Below are 19,475 nucleotides of genomic sequence, written 5' to 3' on the forward strand. Positions count from 1 at the left end.
CTATACTGTATCATACTGTACTATACTGTACTATACTATACTGTGCTATACTGTACTATACTGTACTATACTATATCATATTGTATCACACTGTACCATACTGCATACTGGTGATGATTGGTTTTACATCGGTATAATCTGTGACTGACGTTGAAGGTTCTTTTATCATAAATACTGAGACAGTCGATGATATTTCACTTGTAAATGTGCAGGTTTGTGCATGTGGATATGTGTACAGTACTGTATACTACTATGGACACATTCTGTATGTACATGCTAAGATGTTTCCTGTGAGATTAATCTACGGCACGTTCAGCTGACCTTCCAGTCTATATCTACACCTTTAGAAGTAGAGCACAGCTGCAGGAGGTGTCACCAATAAGCCGCCACAGACCAGGCAGGAGGCGTTCTCCTGCACAGCAGCTAGTCTCCACTTAAATTAGTATGCGGCCGGTCCAGCTGGCCCCTTGGTTAAAGTACAGTCCCAGCTTTAAAACGCAGGCACAGCGACACGGAGAACAGAGGGAAACCATACTTCTGTTTCATGTTCATTCACCATTCCTTCGCTGTAGAGTCCCGTTCTGTTAGTGTGACATCTCAAAGCAGACTGCCTGGAGCCTTAGATGATAAACAACCCCGGGACTGGAAGATAACCGAGAAGAAGAAGAAGAGAAAGAAGCCTAGAATCAAGTGTTGACGTGTCTTCTGAAGTGATAATGTGACATTTAGCTCAAGAAATCTCAAGAACAGGAATGAAACAGATTGAAACGAGATGAGGACTGCATCGTGACAGCCTGCAGACAGCAGAGGGATATATTTATGAGTCCTGGTCAAGATCAATATCTGTGTACAGTCGACAGAATAATACCAGCAGTTATTACACCATTTTGCAAAGTATTAAGATCTACAGCTTTAAGACAAAGTCACCTTGTGGTTGTGTGAGAAAAAGAAAATCCCAGAAAGCAGCGATAGTATTCTGGTACAGTAGTTTGTATCAGTACAGTGTTCCTACTGTAGCTCACAGCACATGTAATCCCTTTACAACAGAAATGACTCAGATGAAATAGAGGCTTTATGATCCAGTACCTCTGCATGGGTCTATTGCCACACAGCAAGGTCACATGTTGAGGTGCCTTCAAGACATCTTTGGATTTATTTGATTTATACTTGTTCTATAATACCGAAGCTCAAGCACGGCTTTGATCTACTGGTCCCAGCAAACAGAGATGAAGACGACTGCAGGATTCTAACGGATATCTTTTGTGTATTTCTCTCAGCTCTTCCTCCAGGGCGTCTGGGAGGACACAGTGGAATGGATTATATGGCATGAACTGATACTGCTGATACACATATTTGTCTGACAGGTCACTTCTGCTGCAGACACACAACATGCAGCAATAAGCAGCTAGCACCTTTAAACTCTCTGTTAGCTTAGCAACTCGTCCGCTGGATTAGGACATGAGAGGACTTGTAATCTCTCCTCAGATCATTTTGTATGTATTAACATCACTACAGGTTAGTGGCTGGTACCACCGTATGCCAGAAACATCGGAGCTATTCCTTCTGAACGATACATCTTAAAGGTTCAGCAGAGAGAACAGACAGAACTGTGAGTCAAGTCCCTTTTCACACACAAGCTGCCATCTTATCCTTTCTTGATATTAAAATGATTAATTTATTATTAGCTATTTATGATTAGCTTGCTGTTCAATTCCACCAATCTAAAGACATTAAGCAACACTTGATTGTGTTCTGTGGGATGATACGCAGGCTAATGCATGCATCCATTTCAAAGTGTTGTAAGTCAGACGTGGTCTTTTGCCTGGAGGACACCGACTGAAGAAGAACTTTGATGTAACTCCAGAGAGCTGCTGCACCAGCTGCACACTCACTTATTGTGAGGAAATGTGACTCCCCCCACTTGTACTAATACCACTCCACCTGCACATACAGTACCCAACATGTATAGTAGTACTGTAACACCAGCTACGGTATAAGTGACGGAGAAAGTGCTCAGAAATTGGAGGAACTTGTTGCATGTCCAGTGAGAGACTTCAACACAGAGCTTATTAGACACCAAACAGGGAATAGTCTCTGTATGAATCCTGCTGAAGAACATGCCTGTTCCTAAATATGAGTGTCAGGAACAAGAGAAGAGGAGACACTCCTGCTGACCTTTGTGACCCAGCCCAGACGTGAAGACCTAAAGTAACACTTAGACGTGGAGTTTGAGTTTGGATCTGTGGCCGGAGGATGATGTCAGGCGTGCGTTCAGTGACGTACACCAGAGGGGGCGTTTGGATAATGTCCACATTATTCTCCACATTCCTCTGACATTCAAGTCAGATCACGCCTGGATGTGACGCGGCTCACTGACACCTTCGCACCACAGCGGCGCACAGACAAGCGACATGCTTCTGCTGTGCGATCAGACGGTAGTGTAGAAGAGTAACCGTCGTCTGAGTTTGTCAAAAGTGACGACGGAGCAGCGGCGAAGGTCACACAAACGGTACAGTGTTCATGTTTCATGGAGGCGACACAGTCGTGCAGTATGAATAATTACAGAATCGCAGTGGCATTTTATTTACTCCCGTTAAATGCCAAGGTCAAGCGGTTTCCAGCTCAAGCGGGGAAAACAAAGGATTTTCAGTGCGTTGCTGCATTATTGATTTATTGCAATTTCTCATTAAAGTACTTTCCTTCACATCATTTTGAGTTCAGACCTGGTGCTATGAATATTTATCAACTAACTTGTAAGACTTGTGACTAGAATCGCAATGTCCTAATTACACTTTAATACGTGTTTTTTTATCTCTTCTTACATTATAATACAATAAAATTGGTTCAATGTATTCATTCACAATTCTCTCATTCATTCATTCATAATGTTACCTCACTTACTTCACTGGAATACAGATTTAATGCTAAGTGGTTTAAATTACAATAATCAAAACCATTTCACCCACGGAATGAATCCTGTCTTTGTTTATGGCTCAGCCAGATGAAACCTGAGAGCATGCATCTGTGTGTGTGTGTGTGTGTGTGTGTGTGTGTGTGTGTGTGTGTGTGTGAGTGAGTACATGCATGCTTGTGCGTGTGTGCATACATCTCCACGGGCGAGTAAGGGCAGGCCGGTGGCATGTTGACGCTGAGCCCACACGTGCCGTACGTTGTTACCCGACGCATGCGTTTCGGTGACCCTTCACCTCCATCTGACTCCCGTTCTTCAGATTCCAGGCGTTGCTCAGAGAGGTTTGGCCGGACTGCATCGGTCACAACACGGTCCCATGCTGACAATAATAATGCACTCTTTCTAATAATGTTATCTGCAAACATCAGAATTCCTCTGAGCAGCAGCCAAAGCTCCTCTTATGTCTGTATTACATTATTAGTGGCAGAGCTGCTCCTTTATGCTCCGAGGACCCGTTCAGAACAGAGTACCTACTGTGTGTTGTGTATTACACATGAACACACTAATGGTGCACGCATAGTACAGCATTCCTACAACAAACACCAGCGCTGCTTCAACTGATTCTCATTGTGAGGGTATTTTATTGTGAGGTTAAACAGAGCGTAGAGTAGCATGTAGCTGCTAAAGAGCCAGATGTTTCCCTCATGAGGTGGTGGAGACCAAAAACAGAGCTGACCGTGGATATTGGACGTACAATCACCAGAAACTGGTGAAAGCAATATAATATTAACAGTACTGTAAGTATTACTTTTTATACCAGGTAATTAAGTGAGTATTAAGTAGGGAGGGGCGGAGCACAAGAGGAAAAGAAGACATGGCCTTGGTGTTTAAGTCTGCGACTGTTCATGTCTAATCAGCATCTGTGTTTCCAGATGTTCCTGCTCCCACTGAGGAGGCAGCAATTAGGCTAATGTGACAGGAAACAAATGGAGACGTCACGGCAAGTGAGAGAACTAATTAATAGCTGATCCAGATCGGGCTTCACACCGCCGGGTTCTGTGGTTCAGAGCAGGGAGATTTAAGTCCACTGAACAGGTAAGAGGTGAGAGACGTGCCTCGTGAACGTCGGGGTCAAAGGTTATGGGAACAGCTTCAGCTCTGTCCTATTCGTCCTCCATGTATTCTGTCTGTCGGGACGTCGGGAGCTCCAGACCAGTACTCCTGTTCCCTGCTGGGTGCCGTGTCTTCATAGGATGTTGTTTTTGGAGGTCGCAAAGATTTAAGGACGTTGAACGCACCGCTCTGAGTCTGACCTAGTTTCATTCACATGTACCTTTCTCTGCCAAAAAGTAACAGCTCTAGGATTCTGAAATCTATGCTGGCTTTGTTTGATGAGTAGGAGAGAATAGACGAAATATCAAAGAGTAGCTGAAGAAAGGTACATTAGGGACATTAATGAATAATATTTCTTGGTGGGTAAATATAGATGGCAAGACTATTTAAAAGGGAAACAAATTTGCTCACTGTCAGTGTCTGTAAATGATTATAAAGAAGTGCTCCACATCGTTTGCATCATTCCCTCAGGATAGTCACAGCACCAACAACTGAGGCACAACAACCCGGTGCTCCTGTTTTAACTTAAGAACCGGAGCTGCCCAGAAATAGCAGTGAAGAGTATCTCCTCTCCACGTATCTGGCCAGCGGCCCGCCTTCAGGTCTGGATCTTTAACCTTCTGAGACTTCTGCTGCTGGTGTGGCTTTGGCTTTGGCTTTGGTTTTGGCTTTGGCTGAGCTGAGCGTGCCGGGAAATCAGCCAGACGAAGATGTGTGGGTAGAGGAGCAGAATGAACATTTCTGTTGTGCTCAAGTGTTCTAGATTCCTCTGGAAAAAGAGGATATTGTTTGGGTGGATACTATACTAGCGATGGCTGTGGTCCTCTGTGTATTCTTTGCAGACAAAGAACAGAGCTTTCTGGTGTGAAACAGCTGGCTTCCACTATTTTCTCAGCAGCCATTTTGACAAGTGGTCGCAGGGTAAACACAGGTGTAATTAATAACACTGCTTACGGACCTGATCCATTCGGGTTGGTCGGGTGCCTGGTATCCTGCATGCTGGCTCACTGGAGCGACCGTGACGCTCTAATTAGAACGGGCCCATAATTAACTCGATCAGCCACACCTGTGTTTATCCTGCGATCACGCGTCAAAGCGGCTGCTGTGAAAAGAGCTTAATGTAAAAGGGTGACGCTCTAAATACCTGGGTAGTCCCCCGAGATCAGGAACTCATTTATTCAAATCTGACAGCTTGATTTTCAATAAATTGGAATCAAGAATCCTACTGTAACTTGTGACTGTAACATCTCTCTCTGCAAGAAATCAAATAGGCCTTTCCCCCAAGATGAACTGCTCCTTTAATATCACTTGTAATCTGTATTCAGTTGCTCCCCGACACCCAATCCTAGCCAACTGATCCCTGAACAGCCTTAAAACAGAAGGAACAGGAATCGGTCACAACACATTCTAACTTCTCCGAGTCCCAGTTGTGAGTTCAACTTTGACAGTTTGTTAGAAACAAAAAGAAGAAATTAACTCCTTCATCCCTTTTCGTCCACATGTCTGTGATTTGTCTTTGCAGTGAGAATGAAAAGTCTGTCTGTCTGTCTGCCTCTTTGTCCGGTCTGCACATGCTCAGTGAGAGCGGCTGCCCGGCTACAGTAACGTTAGAGACGGCCTTCTTGTCCGCATCACTCATTGTCTCCTCTTCTTCAGCTTTGTGTGCCGACTGCAGCGACAGCAAGCTTCACAAGGGTTGACTTTGACTTATAGTCATGTGATCAGATCATTTGGCTGTGAGCTGCATCTGCTCTGCTCTGCTCCCCCCCCCCCCCCCCCCACGGTGTCCATTGTTTCAGAGACGAGGCACTTTGAACGTTGATTCTTGATTCTTTCCATGTGACGGGCTAAACATTCACAAAAACATATATGAACACAAAATACCATACTTACAGGAACCATAGATGGTCCTTTAGTTTGCAAGTGTACAGAAGAGTATTCATATATTCATAAAAGTAAGCTTTTAGTTCTTAACCTTAAAATAAACATGTGACATATAGGCTGTAGTGGCAAAGGAAATCTTTTTGGCTTGTACGTTTCTGCAAACCACGGATACGTTGAACGGAGACGTTTTTACATCCGGTCAGAGCTGGTGACGTAGTTCAACGAGCGACGCGCAGAACAGGTGAGGTCGTATAATGAGAGACCGTTATTTGAGGTTACCTGGTATGAAATACTAAGAAGTCTAACCAGTGACGGGTCCAGGATACACCGGACTATCAGGCAGGAGAACGCTGCTCAGTGAACCCAAAAGTCAAAGAGGAGTTTTGTTGCCTCGACCAAACCAATCCTTCACAACGTTTACCATGAGGCCCCAATCACCGGACTCCCTAACCTTCAATGAATGTCAGGCTAATTAACATCTGTCCATGTGCTGGACCGGGCAAAGGGCTTTGTGTCCAGATGGGACTCTTCCCCTCTTGTGTCTCTGTGTGGCAATAGTCAAGCGTGCTCAACTTGTTCAAAATGAAACAGCCTGACCAGGAACAGGTGCAGCAGCAGCAGCAGCAGCAGCAGCAGCAGCAGCCAACACAGCGCCCGGGAGCCAGACCACTCCCAGGTATCGTCCCCTGCAGCGTGCGCCGTCCTGATCTGATCAGTGCTGGCAGTGAGTGTCGACACTCGTCCTGTTTCATAAGCTGACAAGAGAGTCGACTGCTGGACCCACGTCCATCTACAGCCTGATCAGCTCACAAGAGTCTGTACTGTCTTTGTTGAGTACATAGTTGTGTAGCAGCGCAAACTCACTGGTTGTTTTTGTGTGATTTACTTACTTCTGGTGTTTGATAATGCACAATATGAATACATTATATTACAATAGTACTAATACATGATTAAAGGACTTGGCATTTAATAATTGTTGTCCTTAAGAGACGCTGCAGTCAGTGAAATGTGTTGCATATGATGCTGTGCTTTCAAAATGAGTTGAGTTCAGTCTGTCAGGGCGTTGGCGGTCTTACCAGGACCTTGGTCTCCTCCTCGTCTTTGTAATAGTGGAGCTGGTCCCCTCGCAGGACGAACCAGCGACTGTGCCACGTCTTGACAAACCCCCCTTGCTTCCTGAGCCACCCGCACCTGACGACACTGGGCCGCCCCTGCCTCTGGGTCTCTGCGCCGGCCGGACCTCCACCACGCTGGGGACTGCCTTGGGACACACACTGCTCGTCCATCGCAGCGACTCTAATCTGTAAAGAGATAAAAGCAAAACAAAATCTGCTTAGGTTTGCAGAAGTTGTGAGTTCCAAGAAGGCGAAAAGATGAACATAAGACCAACAATTACAACATGTTACAAACAGATGCTGCAGAATTCATAAATGCTCTCTTTTCAAATTCAATATGAATATTTACAACTGAACTGGTCATGGGGCGTTGTGAAACTGAGCGTTGAGTGCAAGGAGACGAGAAGAGAAGGGGAAGTGTGGGAGGAGGAATTCATAAAGCAGATAACAAGACCACAGACCAAACCTCTAACCTCCTTCATCTGGTGTCGCCCACCTACACACGTCGGCCCGCCACGCTCCCTCGTCTCTGGGTAGCATTGAGTCTCTCAGTCCCCTTGAACCCTTCCATCTTTCTATCTGTTTTGAAGTTTAATTTGGGTTTCTACTATGAACTTAAACTTGCTGGTGTCTTTACTATCTGGTTGATAAAACCGCTGCACATTGCAGTGGGTTGTACTTCGGGTCTAGTGCTAATTATCAAATATGATATCATCAAATGAAATGATCATAAAACACTAAACTAAGATGGTGAACCAGATAGACATCCAGCTCGCTCTGCATGAGCTTGCTAACATTGTCAAAATGAGCATATTAGCACGTCAAAGCACCGCGTTATGAAAGGACTGCTGTCGCTGAGTCGACTGTTGCCATGAGACAATACCAGATGTCAAAGTCAACCCAGAGCACACGATGGCTGGAACACACGTGATAACAAGTGTTTCCTGAGCAGCAGGCTGCAAATAGAGGTTCAAAGAAGACTACTTCACAATAACACGTTTCCTCATTAATCCTCCAAATAGACATTCCGCTTTCTACGACACAGTGCTCACCTAAAGAACAGCACTCCTGGTATTAATCCGCTGTCTTGCTCAAAGGCACGTCAACAGGGGCAGACCTTCCTTGACCCTCTGAAGCAAAGGGTGCTCCTGTTAAAGACTAGGCCTCCCTGCGCCCCCAAAGTTTCTATACGGTTACATACTCATAAACACATATCCTTTCACACATATGCATATAGTACAAACGTGAGTGCACTCAGAAACGACACCGTGCACCAAATCAGCGCACACGTATTGTTTCCACACGTATTGTTTCCACACGCGTGACAGATTGTTTAAATCTCTGCGTCATTCAGTGACACACGCTACCGCCGCCACGGACTGCCGCTGTCAGCGCTAAGCATCGCCATGTTGTCAGTGGCTCTGGCTGAGCTTGCCTTGGTGGAAGTCCAAACAGCCCACGGGTCCAGATGAGGACCAGATGCAGCCCGGCAGCGTTCCAGGCAGCAGTGGGGCAAGTGCAGCAGGGCTGCTGCTGCTGCTGCTGCGAGTTCAAAACTATCTCTGGTCCCACGCACACAGTCCAGGTAAGCGGGTCCTGCACGCATGTGCATGTGCATGCACAGACACGCTCACCACTCTGCTTGAAGAAAAATAGCATGAAGGCCTTCACCTCATAGTGTCTCTACTTCATCTGTGCACCACTTTAATGCTGGACCTATGAGGGGAACAAAGTGAGCAGTGCTTTCATTAGAACAGCGGTGAAAGCTGTCATCTGAGCTACGGAAAATTCTTCATTTTCTGGGAACAGTTGACACTTATATTAGAGGGAATACGTCTGTATCCCTGCTGCCTCGTACACATGTGATTCTCTTGGCCTTAACACACACACACACACACACACACACACACACACACACACACAGCATCAATCACAGTCTAGGGTTGATGGAGTCACCTGCCGTGCTGCCAGTCTGGTGCCACAGCCCCTTTACAACGTCATGCCTCCAGCACAGGGCCCAGTTAGCAGCACTAGGACCGGCCTGCTGCTGCAAAGTGAAATGGTGAATAACTTAATGGGGTTTCTTAATGTGAATAAAGAGCAGAAACACCATTTGAAATGGACATTACACTGTGGTCTAATCCAGTGGTAATGAATTGCCACACAGGGACAGGAAGCATAATCATCTATAAATCTATAAATCAACAGACAAGTGGAAAAAGATTAGCAGAAAAGCTAGTGTTTCTTGGCCCTCGCAGGAGCGGCATGATGGATTGTGACCTTTAGAAAGTTACTCATTATAAATATTATGTTCCCGCTGTGAGTTCCAGCAGAAATATCATGAAACAGAATCATAGGGAAGTGATGTGTTAACAACAGCCATGAAGTAATGAATCATATATTTTATGAAACGATATGAAGATGAACTGCTTTCAAACAGGCAGTGGAAGATGACCAACGGGAGAAGACATTTCAGACTTTTGGCCAAGCAAGAGGTGTGGATCGGTGTGGTTCACACCTCCACCATCGACTCCTTCAAACTTTAAATAACTCTACCTCTGCAGACTCTCTTGCAGAATTAGTGAGCTGTGAAAATATAACACGGTGCAGACATGCAAGCAGCATTCTGCAAGTTAGTGAAATGCAACATTTGATGCTTTTAAAGACTGATACCCTGAATAAGAAACGTGCCGTTATAATATAATCCCATTTGTAGTAAGACCATTACAGAAATGTGAGCTACCACCAACTGTCAGCACAGTGCTGCTCACCTCTCCTTCAGCTGGGGGTGTGTCTGGTCCTTCAGGCGGGGGATGGGGATGAGGACACAGGGCTGCTACTTATTAAAGCTGCACCTGTACTTGGGCCTGGCACCAGGCAGGGACTCTGTATGAATAGCTTGCTAAAAGTTTGCCTGTATTAATTAAATGTCGGCTAAAAGAAGAACGTAAACGCTGTATATGTGGACGAACACACACACACACACTACACACACTTGTCTATGTAAGAAAGTGGGTGACAGACTGTCGCGATTACTTTTCCTCCTGTCTTTCTTTCCATCTCTTTGAACCCTAAAGCTGAGAGAAAATGCTCCAACGACACTATAAAACACCGTTACTGGTTTGGAGACAGGACAGTAAACAGAGGAGCGATACAAAGCTACTCTGGATGTCGACTTTTTGCCAAAAACAAGAAAAGAAGTGTTTTATTAACTGCCTCCTCCCCCAGTGAGCTACTTAGTAAAGCAACTAGATTTGTCTGCAGATGAATGTCCCTGATTAGTAAGAGCAACAACCCAACCAGGGCTAAAGTCATGCTAGTTGATCTATTTTTCAAACCTGGATTTTATATGATGCCATTCTTTTTTTGCAGACAATTCTCCAGTGAACCTCCTGATGATGCCAGATATGGCTGCAAGCACATTTATGATGCAACTGCAAAGTCTCTGCAAAAGCACATCACTAGCAGACTGTTTTTGTCCATTCAGCACATTGAAAACAGCCTCCCAGGGGTGCAGTCTGTGTCCCCGTAAAGCACCTGTGTGTGCAGGTGTGCGTGCTCCATGTGTGCGGCGAGTAGCGTGAGCTGTCCCTGGCGCCCCAGTCTCCAAAATAAGCAGATATATAAAACATTTCCCCATCATAACATCGAGGTTGAAAGGGGAACACTTAAAACAAAGAAATACAACTTTACAAGACAGGTGACACATTTCTAGTGCAATCTATTTAAACACAGACGCCTCAAGATCCTCGTTAAAACATCTCCATACATGTCTGTCAAACTACAAATCAAGCAATGTTCTTCTTTAAGTTTGGTGACGACGTCAAGTCTGATCTCTAGAAAAATGGCCGTGGCAGCGTGACGGAGCGCTTCTCCTCCAGAGCGGTAATTAACGCTCCCGTCTCTCTCTTCAGTTCAACAATATCCCAGAATATTTCTCACCGCACGCCTGACAACTTTGACCGAACTAAGAAGTCAGCGAGGAGAGACACCCTGACCTTCACTACTAAAAAACAACGGCTCAGTATACAGCACAGACAGCCACACACACACACACACACACACACACACACACACACACTTACACACACACACACACACACACAAACACTCGAAAAGGACAACGCAAAGATAGTCACGAATCAGCTCCCTAAGGCTTTGTGGCATGCATGCACTGTAATTTCTTAGCAGGATGCGATGTATTTGCAGCTTTGTGGCAATGGAATACAAAAAAAAGAGTACAATAGTAAAAGAAAATAAATGGATGGTGTGACTTTTCAACGAGGGGTTGCAAATCTTTTTGTTTCCATTTTGGCCCTGGTATTAGTATTCTCGGTCAGCCTGTGTCCATCAGTGAAATGGATGCTGAGCCAGGCCATCCCGGGATCAGGGGCGTCTTCTGGCTGCTTTGAAAATATGCGTCTGTCAGCGCAGCCATAAAATACAGCTACTGGACGTGTCTTCAGCGATGAAAGCTGTGCTCAGAGCAGCCAAGAAGGCACCGGATTGTACGATAAATCCTTTTTAGATTGTTTCCTGCGACACGGCCATTTGATGTAAACTGATACTTGTGATGATGAACGTATGCGTGGTGAAAAAAAAGGAAAAAAGAAGGGGGGGTTCTGGGTTCTGTCGAGTGGTGTGGCATGATGAACTGTTTGGGATAATTCAGCATGCAGTGATAGCAACCTTTACACATCAGTGAAGTCTCTTTTCTCTCTTGTGTAATTGATGCCAGAAGCACCATATGTTGGCTGCATCACGAGTAACATGACACCCGTCCACAGAGGACAGGAGGATATCTGGAGGTCTGAACCAGAAGAGGAGCTTGACGACATTGTAAAATGGGTGAAATGCAGACCTTCTTGTCCATCTAGGACTTGTCTCACAGCAGCAGCAGGTTTGTGTTTGTTGGGAAGAACCGAAGCTTTTCCGCGCACAGAAAGCCTGAACTGCTGTTTGACACGTCTTTGTTTGAATTGAGCTGCTTTGGAGGAAAGGATATTGAGTCTGGCTCTTCCTCTGGGAAATTAAAGTTGATGCAAGGGAAGAGTTGTTTGTGGGGGGGGGGGGGGGGGGGGGGGGGGGGGGGGGTTGGCCCGCATAAAGAAGAGCGCTCAATTCTCAGAGTTGGGACTTTACAGACTGTTGCCCAAACTGCCCAAAAACAATGTGGTGTCGGGTAGGGACAGTGGCAGGAAGTCTTCTGGGACCGCAGGAAGTGGCCAGAGAAAGCTGCACTCAGCCGACTTCGATTCCCACGTATTCAGCCGTAGCCGTCTAGTTGAGCTAACGTTAGCCTCCCTACCATACGGCTCCACACACACCTCTTCAACATGTGGAGGACTCCAAACGTTGACAGGCAGTCATTTACAGTTAAGCCAAACCCTGATTGGACAATAGCTCTTCAGGGGAAGAGCGGTTTACAAACTGTTAGCTGAGGATTATTAATAAATCACATTTTTCCAAAACATGTTGTTGAGGAAAACTCAAAGTAATGTGCAATTTGCGTTCATAATAAATGTTTTCAGTGTTCCGTCTGAAGGCTTAATGATTCGCTGATGAATGGCAGACATTTATTCTTGTCCTGTAACATGTGGCAAACAATGCCATTACCATCTGTCCGTCTTCAGTCTCCGGTTATTCTGCATGTTCAGCAGCTGCTCTGCTCCACATTGGGCCCGCTGCTTGCCAGTAAAGCCTGCGCCAACTTTTCTTGGATGATGCAAAGGTCAGCGGCGCATTGAGCAGAAAAGTCACGACGGAGGGTCCAAACAGTGCCACGGGTCATTCTGATCAAGTCTGATGGAGAAGGTTGAATTCATAGAGAGAGGGATTATCATGTGTTTGTGCGTGCATCTAAAAGAATGCAACAGAGGAAACATGAACTTCTCTTTGCCAGCCACTGATGTCAACCCTTTTAATAACCCTGAGCAGCTTTGCCCCTTAAAGTCTGCACATTAGGGCCCCAATGACCCACATGTGTTGAAGACAAATATAACCCCCCGCTAGCAGCGCTGCGACCTCGAGAGCAGGCTGCTTCTGTTCCTGCTGAACAGCCTCAGAGGTGAGAGGAGGGCACGTTTCTCTGCTCGCTGGATAGGATGTGAAAGAGGAAGGGCTTCTGAGCGCTCGCAGATGGAAGCACTCACACACACACACACACACACACACACACACACACACACACACACACGTGAAGAAAAAATGAATTAGCCATTGATCCGTCCAACACACGCACAAGTCAGGTCTGTTATGATTTACGCTGCTGAAGGGGGTTGAGGTGAGGTCACGATCTGAGAAGCCATCCTTCGTCATGAAGTAGTCCACCATCGGTCTCTAGCCCACACAGCCCTCCGTGAGTCACAGAGAGAGAGGTGGATGGATGAAAGCAGGAGGAGAAGACGGGGGGGGGGGGCGACGTAATGTACCACAAACACAGAAGGATTGCTTCTCAGAGACAAATTCTGCTTTTCCCCCCCCGCTGCTGAAACGCCAAATAAACTCCCCGGCTTTCCTGTGTGAATCAATGTGATGAGTCAGTGTCTATTTTGTCTCCACACAGATTTAGACACCATATGTGCCCCCCCCCCCCTTCATAGTCTACAATGCAGCCCTTTTGGTATGATACGCTCACTATCCCATCACTAGCGTCGCCACCCCTCCCTCTCCATTTTCCTCCTCGCCATGTGTCACCGTATGTCTGGTGAACTGAGCAGCGGCCCTGTGGAGCAGCGGGACCGAAGCCTTCTCGTCGGCCACTGACTCATTCTACATGTGTTTGACACGCTGCTGCCACTGAGTGAACCATGCCGCTGATGTGGCCGCCCTTTGTCATGCGGTAAGGTGAACACAGGGGGCGTATCTATCTCCCCGACAAAACAAGATCCAAGATGCTCCTCAGTGGTCATAGTCGTTTTCCCCAGAGGTGCTATGGTTGTTGTTGTTGTTGTTGCAGTTTAACCTTCATAAATGTCACCTTACTGTAGATTCTCTTTGTGGACTAGCAGATGTTAAAGGAGCAGCTACACATGTTCACGTTAACTCACTCAAACTCTTCCTGAATTCTCTGATTTCACCTCAACTCCAGTTCTGCTGCAGTCTCAGTCCTGCTCGTCTCCATCCCTCCCTCTCTCCGTCTCAATAAACAGATATCACAGAGCTGGACCGGGGGGGGGGGGAAAGGTGGAGTGCAGCAGCTGACACGGGGAACCTGATCCCTGGTCTTTCCAGCAGCACAGCTTGTGCACTGCAGACATTCCTGGCACTCGGGGGTCATCATATCTTCCCCGCTTCTACCTCAGCTCATGCCTTGTTTGCTTCCATGTCGTCCTTTTCCATTAACGCGGCAGGTGGGGGAAACAAGTCGCGGAGATGTCTTTTCCGTCCTCCCTGCCATTTTATCAACCGCCTTGTCGTTTCCATCCTTTTATTGTCCTGCATTAGAATTACGAAATGCTGATGTAACAGAGCAGCAGCACAACGAGTGCCCTGAATATTAATTACATGACTAAATCTACCCCGAAAAGTAGAGAAAACGTTTGCTATCCAGCTGTCATTGCTGTGGTGACTTACAGTAAATCGCTGTTTCAGGTATGCCGCTTCAGGCGAACAATGAAGCTAATATACTTTGGATGAAGATGGCAGCAGTGAGTATGTTTTCTCAGATCCCACCCAGGTGTGACACGTCTATAAATAACGTATTTCCTCTGGTGCATCTCTGCTCCATGCTCAGGACAGTTACGACACAGCTGGAGGAGTTGTGTCACTACACAGTGGAGATAAATCACATCAAACCAACCATCAGTGATCGAACCCATTAGAAATGTCTGGAAGTACTCAGACGGATCATCACAGCTGCACCAAACACTGCTACACGCTTGAGAATGTGAGGTTACTTCTGCAATCTGATATGAAGTTCATGCTCCAGTTATACCTGCTTAGAATACGAATTACACCACTTGAAGTGTCAATCAGCCCCTCTAAGGTTTGGACCAGAGAGCCAGACGATTCTCCGACAGCATCTTCACACTCCTCTTCCGTGAACAAAGTGAGTGGAGATGTCTAGAACGATGGGGGACGTTGCCACATAATAGAAGAACACCTCAGAGAGGCAAACAGCATTCTGTAGAACTCAAAGAGCAGACTCACCTTTCAAACGCACAGCCTCGTCGAGTCCCTCAGCTCTGACGTGTGGCGATGCACACCTGTGGTATCCAATCCAGTGTCAGGTAATCAGTCAACATAGATCCTGCTAAGACACCAGCGAGAAGTTGCACTTCAGCTCAGCTGCTGCTGCTGCTCCACCAGCACCACCACCACCAGCAGCACCACACTAAACCAACTCCGTGTGTGCAGAGTGGATTGAGTTCGCTGAGGCTCAGACGAGCCGGTGTAAACTTTTCCCCTGACTGCTCACACCATCTGCATGCTGAGAAAGTCTCCGCTGAGAACAGGAGGGCTTTCGCGGTCAGCACAGTCACACACGGGGCAGGAGTCCCTCCCAGACACATGCACACCCACACATGCACTCACCCACACACAAACACACACACACACACACACACACACACACATGCACACACACTTTCCCCTAACACTGCAGCCTATGCAGACCCAACTCCTCCAGTCATCCCGGCCGGTGAGACACTCACACTCCGTCTGAGAACACTGTGTGTGTTGGTTACAGAGAGCAGGAGGGAGGAGAGAGGGAGGGGGAAGTGAGTGTGTGTGTGTGTGTGTGTGTGTGTGTGTGTGTGTGAGAGCATGTTTTAGGAAGTCTCAAGATGAGAGCTCTCTGGCTGAGCAGCTCCAGCAGTGCGGCTGAATTTCTCTCGTGTTTCAGATTGCACACAAGCAACTGGCAGTTTTCTAAAAACTCTCACGCTGTGTTCCACTCCGCTCAAAATGCTAACGGCCAAGAAATTCCCAAAGTTTCCTGTAGTTCATATTGTGGAATATAAATCACGAGTTCCCCCATAAATCATCTGTGAGTAATTTCACACACAAACACAGAAAGCTGCCCCAGATTTAAGGCGTCTTCAAGATGTCGTATACAAACGAGTGCGTGCTCGCAGCTCGACAAACATTTATTTAATGACACTTTGGTGCGAGCCCAGCTGTACACACACCAGTGGAGAGTGCATCTTGTTTACGTGGGAGTGGTCTAACATGTCTTCCTGTTCCATAGTCCTGCAGCGGCTCCTTCTGAAGAAGAGCATTTTTCATTTTCTGTGCTATATACAAAAATAACGCGTGTGTAATAAATGGAGACAACATGGAATCCTTTACGCTGTGGTCATGGATGTGAGGAATTCAGAGCTACTTTCACATTCAGACGTTTTCAGATTGTTTTATATTCCAGAGTTCAACCATGCAGTCATTAAGCTCCGTACCGACTCCTCACAACCTGCTCCATCACCAGACCTGGACTATTGATTTATGACGAGAGGGCGGGCAAATGAAAGGAAAAAAATGTTTCCCTCGTTTAGATTCCGGCGTCAGGAAAGCCGTAAAAAATGAAAATTACATTTTTATGTGTAATTATAAAACTCAGAAAAGTTGCAGGAAAGAAAGAACTGTATAGAAAATGAAAAGGATGGAAGAGACTTCAAAGCATCTGACACAGAAGGGAGGAAAGGGACGAAGACATATATAAAGACATGTATAAAGACATATATAAAGACATGTATAAAGACATATATAAAGACGTATATAAAGACATGTATAAAGATGTATATAAAGACATAAAGACATATATAAAGACATGTATAAAGACATATATAAAGACATATATAAAGACATAAAGACATATATAAAAACATATATAAAGACATAAAGACATATATAAAGACATAAAGACATATATAAAGACATGTATAAAGACATATATAAAGACATGTATAAAGGCATATATAAAGACATGTATAAAGACATATATAAAGACGTATATAAAGACATGTATAAAGATGTATATAAAGACATAAAGACATATATAAAGACATGTATAAAGACATATATAAAGACATAAAGACATATATAAAAACATATGTAAAGACAAATATAAAGACATATATAAAGACATAGACATATATAAAGACATATATAAAGACATAAAGACATATATAAAGACATATAGACATATATAAAGACATGTATAAAGGCATATATAAAGACATGTATAAAGACATATATAAAGACATGTATAAAGACATGTTTAAAGACATATATGAAGACATGTATAAATATATGAAGACATATATAAAGACATATATAAAGACATGTATAAAGACATATATGAAGACATATATAAAGACATATATAAAGACATGTATAAAGACATATATGAAGACATATATAAAGACATATATAAAGACATGTATAAAGACATGTATAAAGACATATATGAAGACATGTATAAAGACATATATGAAGACATGTATAAAGACATATATAAAGACATTTATAAAGACATGTATAAAGACATATATAAAGACATGTATAAAGACATATATAAAGACATGTATAAAGACATTTATAAAGACATGTATAAAGACATATATAAAGACATGTATAAAGACATATATAAAGACATATATAAAGACGTATATAAAGACATAAAGACATATATAAAGGCATGTATAAAGACATATATAAAGACATGTATAAAGACATATATAAAGACATGTTCAAAGACATATATAAAGACATGTATAAAGACATATATAAAGACATGTACAAAGACATATATAAAGACATGTACAAAGACATATATAAAGACATGTACAAAGACATATATAAAGACATGTATAAAGACATATATAAAGACATGTATAAAGACAAATATAAAGACATATATAAAGACGTATATAAAGACATATATAAAGACGTATATAAAGACGTATATAAAGACATGTATAAAGACATATAAAGACATATATAAAGACATATATAAAGACAAATATAAAGACATATATAAAGACAAATATAAAGACATATATAAAGACAAACACAAAATGTATTAGAAATGGAATATTCACCACTAAAGTCTGTTTTCCTACCTATAATAAACATGAACGGTAAACTTTACATTATCACAAGACAGATGCAGGAGCCTTACACAACCTCAATGTGTCACCAACAAGCACCTGGTCCTGGAAAATGTTCTCACTAATAAGGGAGGGAAATTCCAATCTCTGTAGGAGGTTGCTGATGTGTCAACAGTAATTACTTCCTCAAAATCGAATCACCGGGATGAGAGTCGGTTTATTTACAGAGCCACAAACAGAGATTGGGAACGGGTGGCGCGTGTGCCGTGATGTGAGTCCACCCTGGTCGGGTTATGGAGGCGGTTGGGTCAGGCTCAACGCGTCATCTATTGATCTGTGTGATCTACAGGCAGGAGAGAGGTCAACGTTACACTCGGACCTTCTATCAGCATTTGTCAAAGGATTGATCAAAGCGGCAGCAGCAGTACATGAATCTGTCCAAAGCTTAACACTGAAGCTTCTCTGCTTTCAGAAGGTAATCTGGAGCCTCATGTGGTCAAGTTGCAGGAGAAGCTTTCTCCACTTCTGTTTCGCATGTTTAACCGCTGCTCTGGATCGTACATCCTGCATTGATGGCACATTTGCAGCCGCAGCAATAACAATATCACCATTCTTCTATTTTTCTGTTCCTCAAAGCAGCACAAATTAGTCAGAAAAATCCTGAGACCTGTCAGGTTTATCTAGGGACCCTTTGGAGGGTCCCGACCCCTAGGTTGGGCCAATGTGCACGCCCTCTTTATCCACCATCAGATGTTCATACTGACGTTGATACAACAATGCACAGTAACCAATAACTGCCCTCGGTAACACGTTCTGCTTCGGAGTCCTCATATTTACTTTTTGTTGTTGAATGGAACGTCATTAAAAGAGTAAATCTTTTAATTATGTTTTATTTGCAGCTATGCAAAGACATTTATATTCAACACGGAGAGAAAAGAGTAAAATTCATTCCTGCTAATAAACTTTAATGTCCACACAGAAGATGAGATTTCTGGGAGTTGTGAAAAGCCTCATTAGCTGAAACAAAGCTTAAATGAAATGTTGGAAACAAACAGCAGTGGGCTCTGAGCCATCTGTCCTCAGCCATCCTTCAGCGTGTTTTATTATATTTGCAGGACGCGGAATGCTGAACATGAAACACTGTGACCTTGTGACGTGAGAAGTGGCCGTCTGTAAACAAACCGGAGCTGCTTTTACTCCCAGGAGATGCTCCGGGCGACCTCCTCCGATAGGAGATAACTCACCAGATAAGAATGGATGGATCTTCACAGAGGAAGCCTCTGGGAATGGAAACGCTCTCCCCGGCTCTGCTGTTCTCATGGCCTTGCAGCCAGAGGTTTCGGACAGTTGGTGACTTCTGGGGAAGATAGTGAAAATCTCTGGAGGCCTGCAGTCGTCAGACAA

General features: G+C 44.4%; 1 protein-coding gene across 1 annotated transcript in view; it reads right to left on the bottom strand.

Annotated features, from left to right (window-relative positions):
• arhgap24 (Rho GTPase activating protein 24) overlaps positions 1-15,656 on the bottom strand; it is a 53,404-nt gene extending 37,748 nt beyond the window's left edge. The window contains exons 1-2 of the mRNA XM_068706786.1: positions 15,175-15,656; positions 6,985-7,209 (exon numbers count right to left, since the gene is read on the bottom strand). Coding sequence (XP_068562887.1) covers positions 6,985-7,194 — 210 coding nt within the window. The 5' untranslated portion in view covers positions 7,195-7,209; positions 15,175-15,656. The remainder of the gene's footprint in view (positions 1-6,984; positions 7,210-15,174) is intronic.
• Between the last annotated feature and the right edge of the window lie 3,819 nt (positions 15,657-19,475).

The sequence above is a fragment of the Cebidichthys violaceus genome, unplaced genomic scaffold (genome assembly GCF_023349555.1).
Source record: "Cebidichthys violaceus isolate CVI_PGR_0920_01 unplaced genomic scaffold, fCebVio1.0.p SCAF_12, whole genome shotgun sequence".
NCBI lineage: Eukaryota > Metazoa > Chordata > Actinopteri > Perciformes > Stichaeidae > Cebidichthys > Cebidichthys violaceus.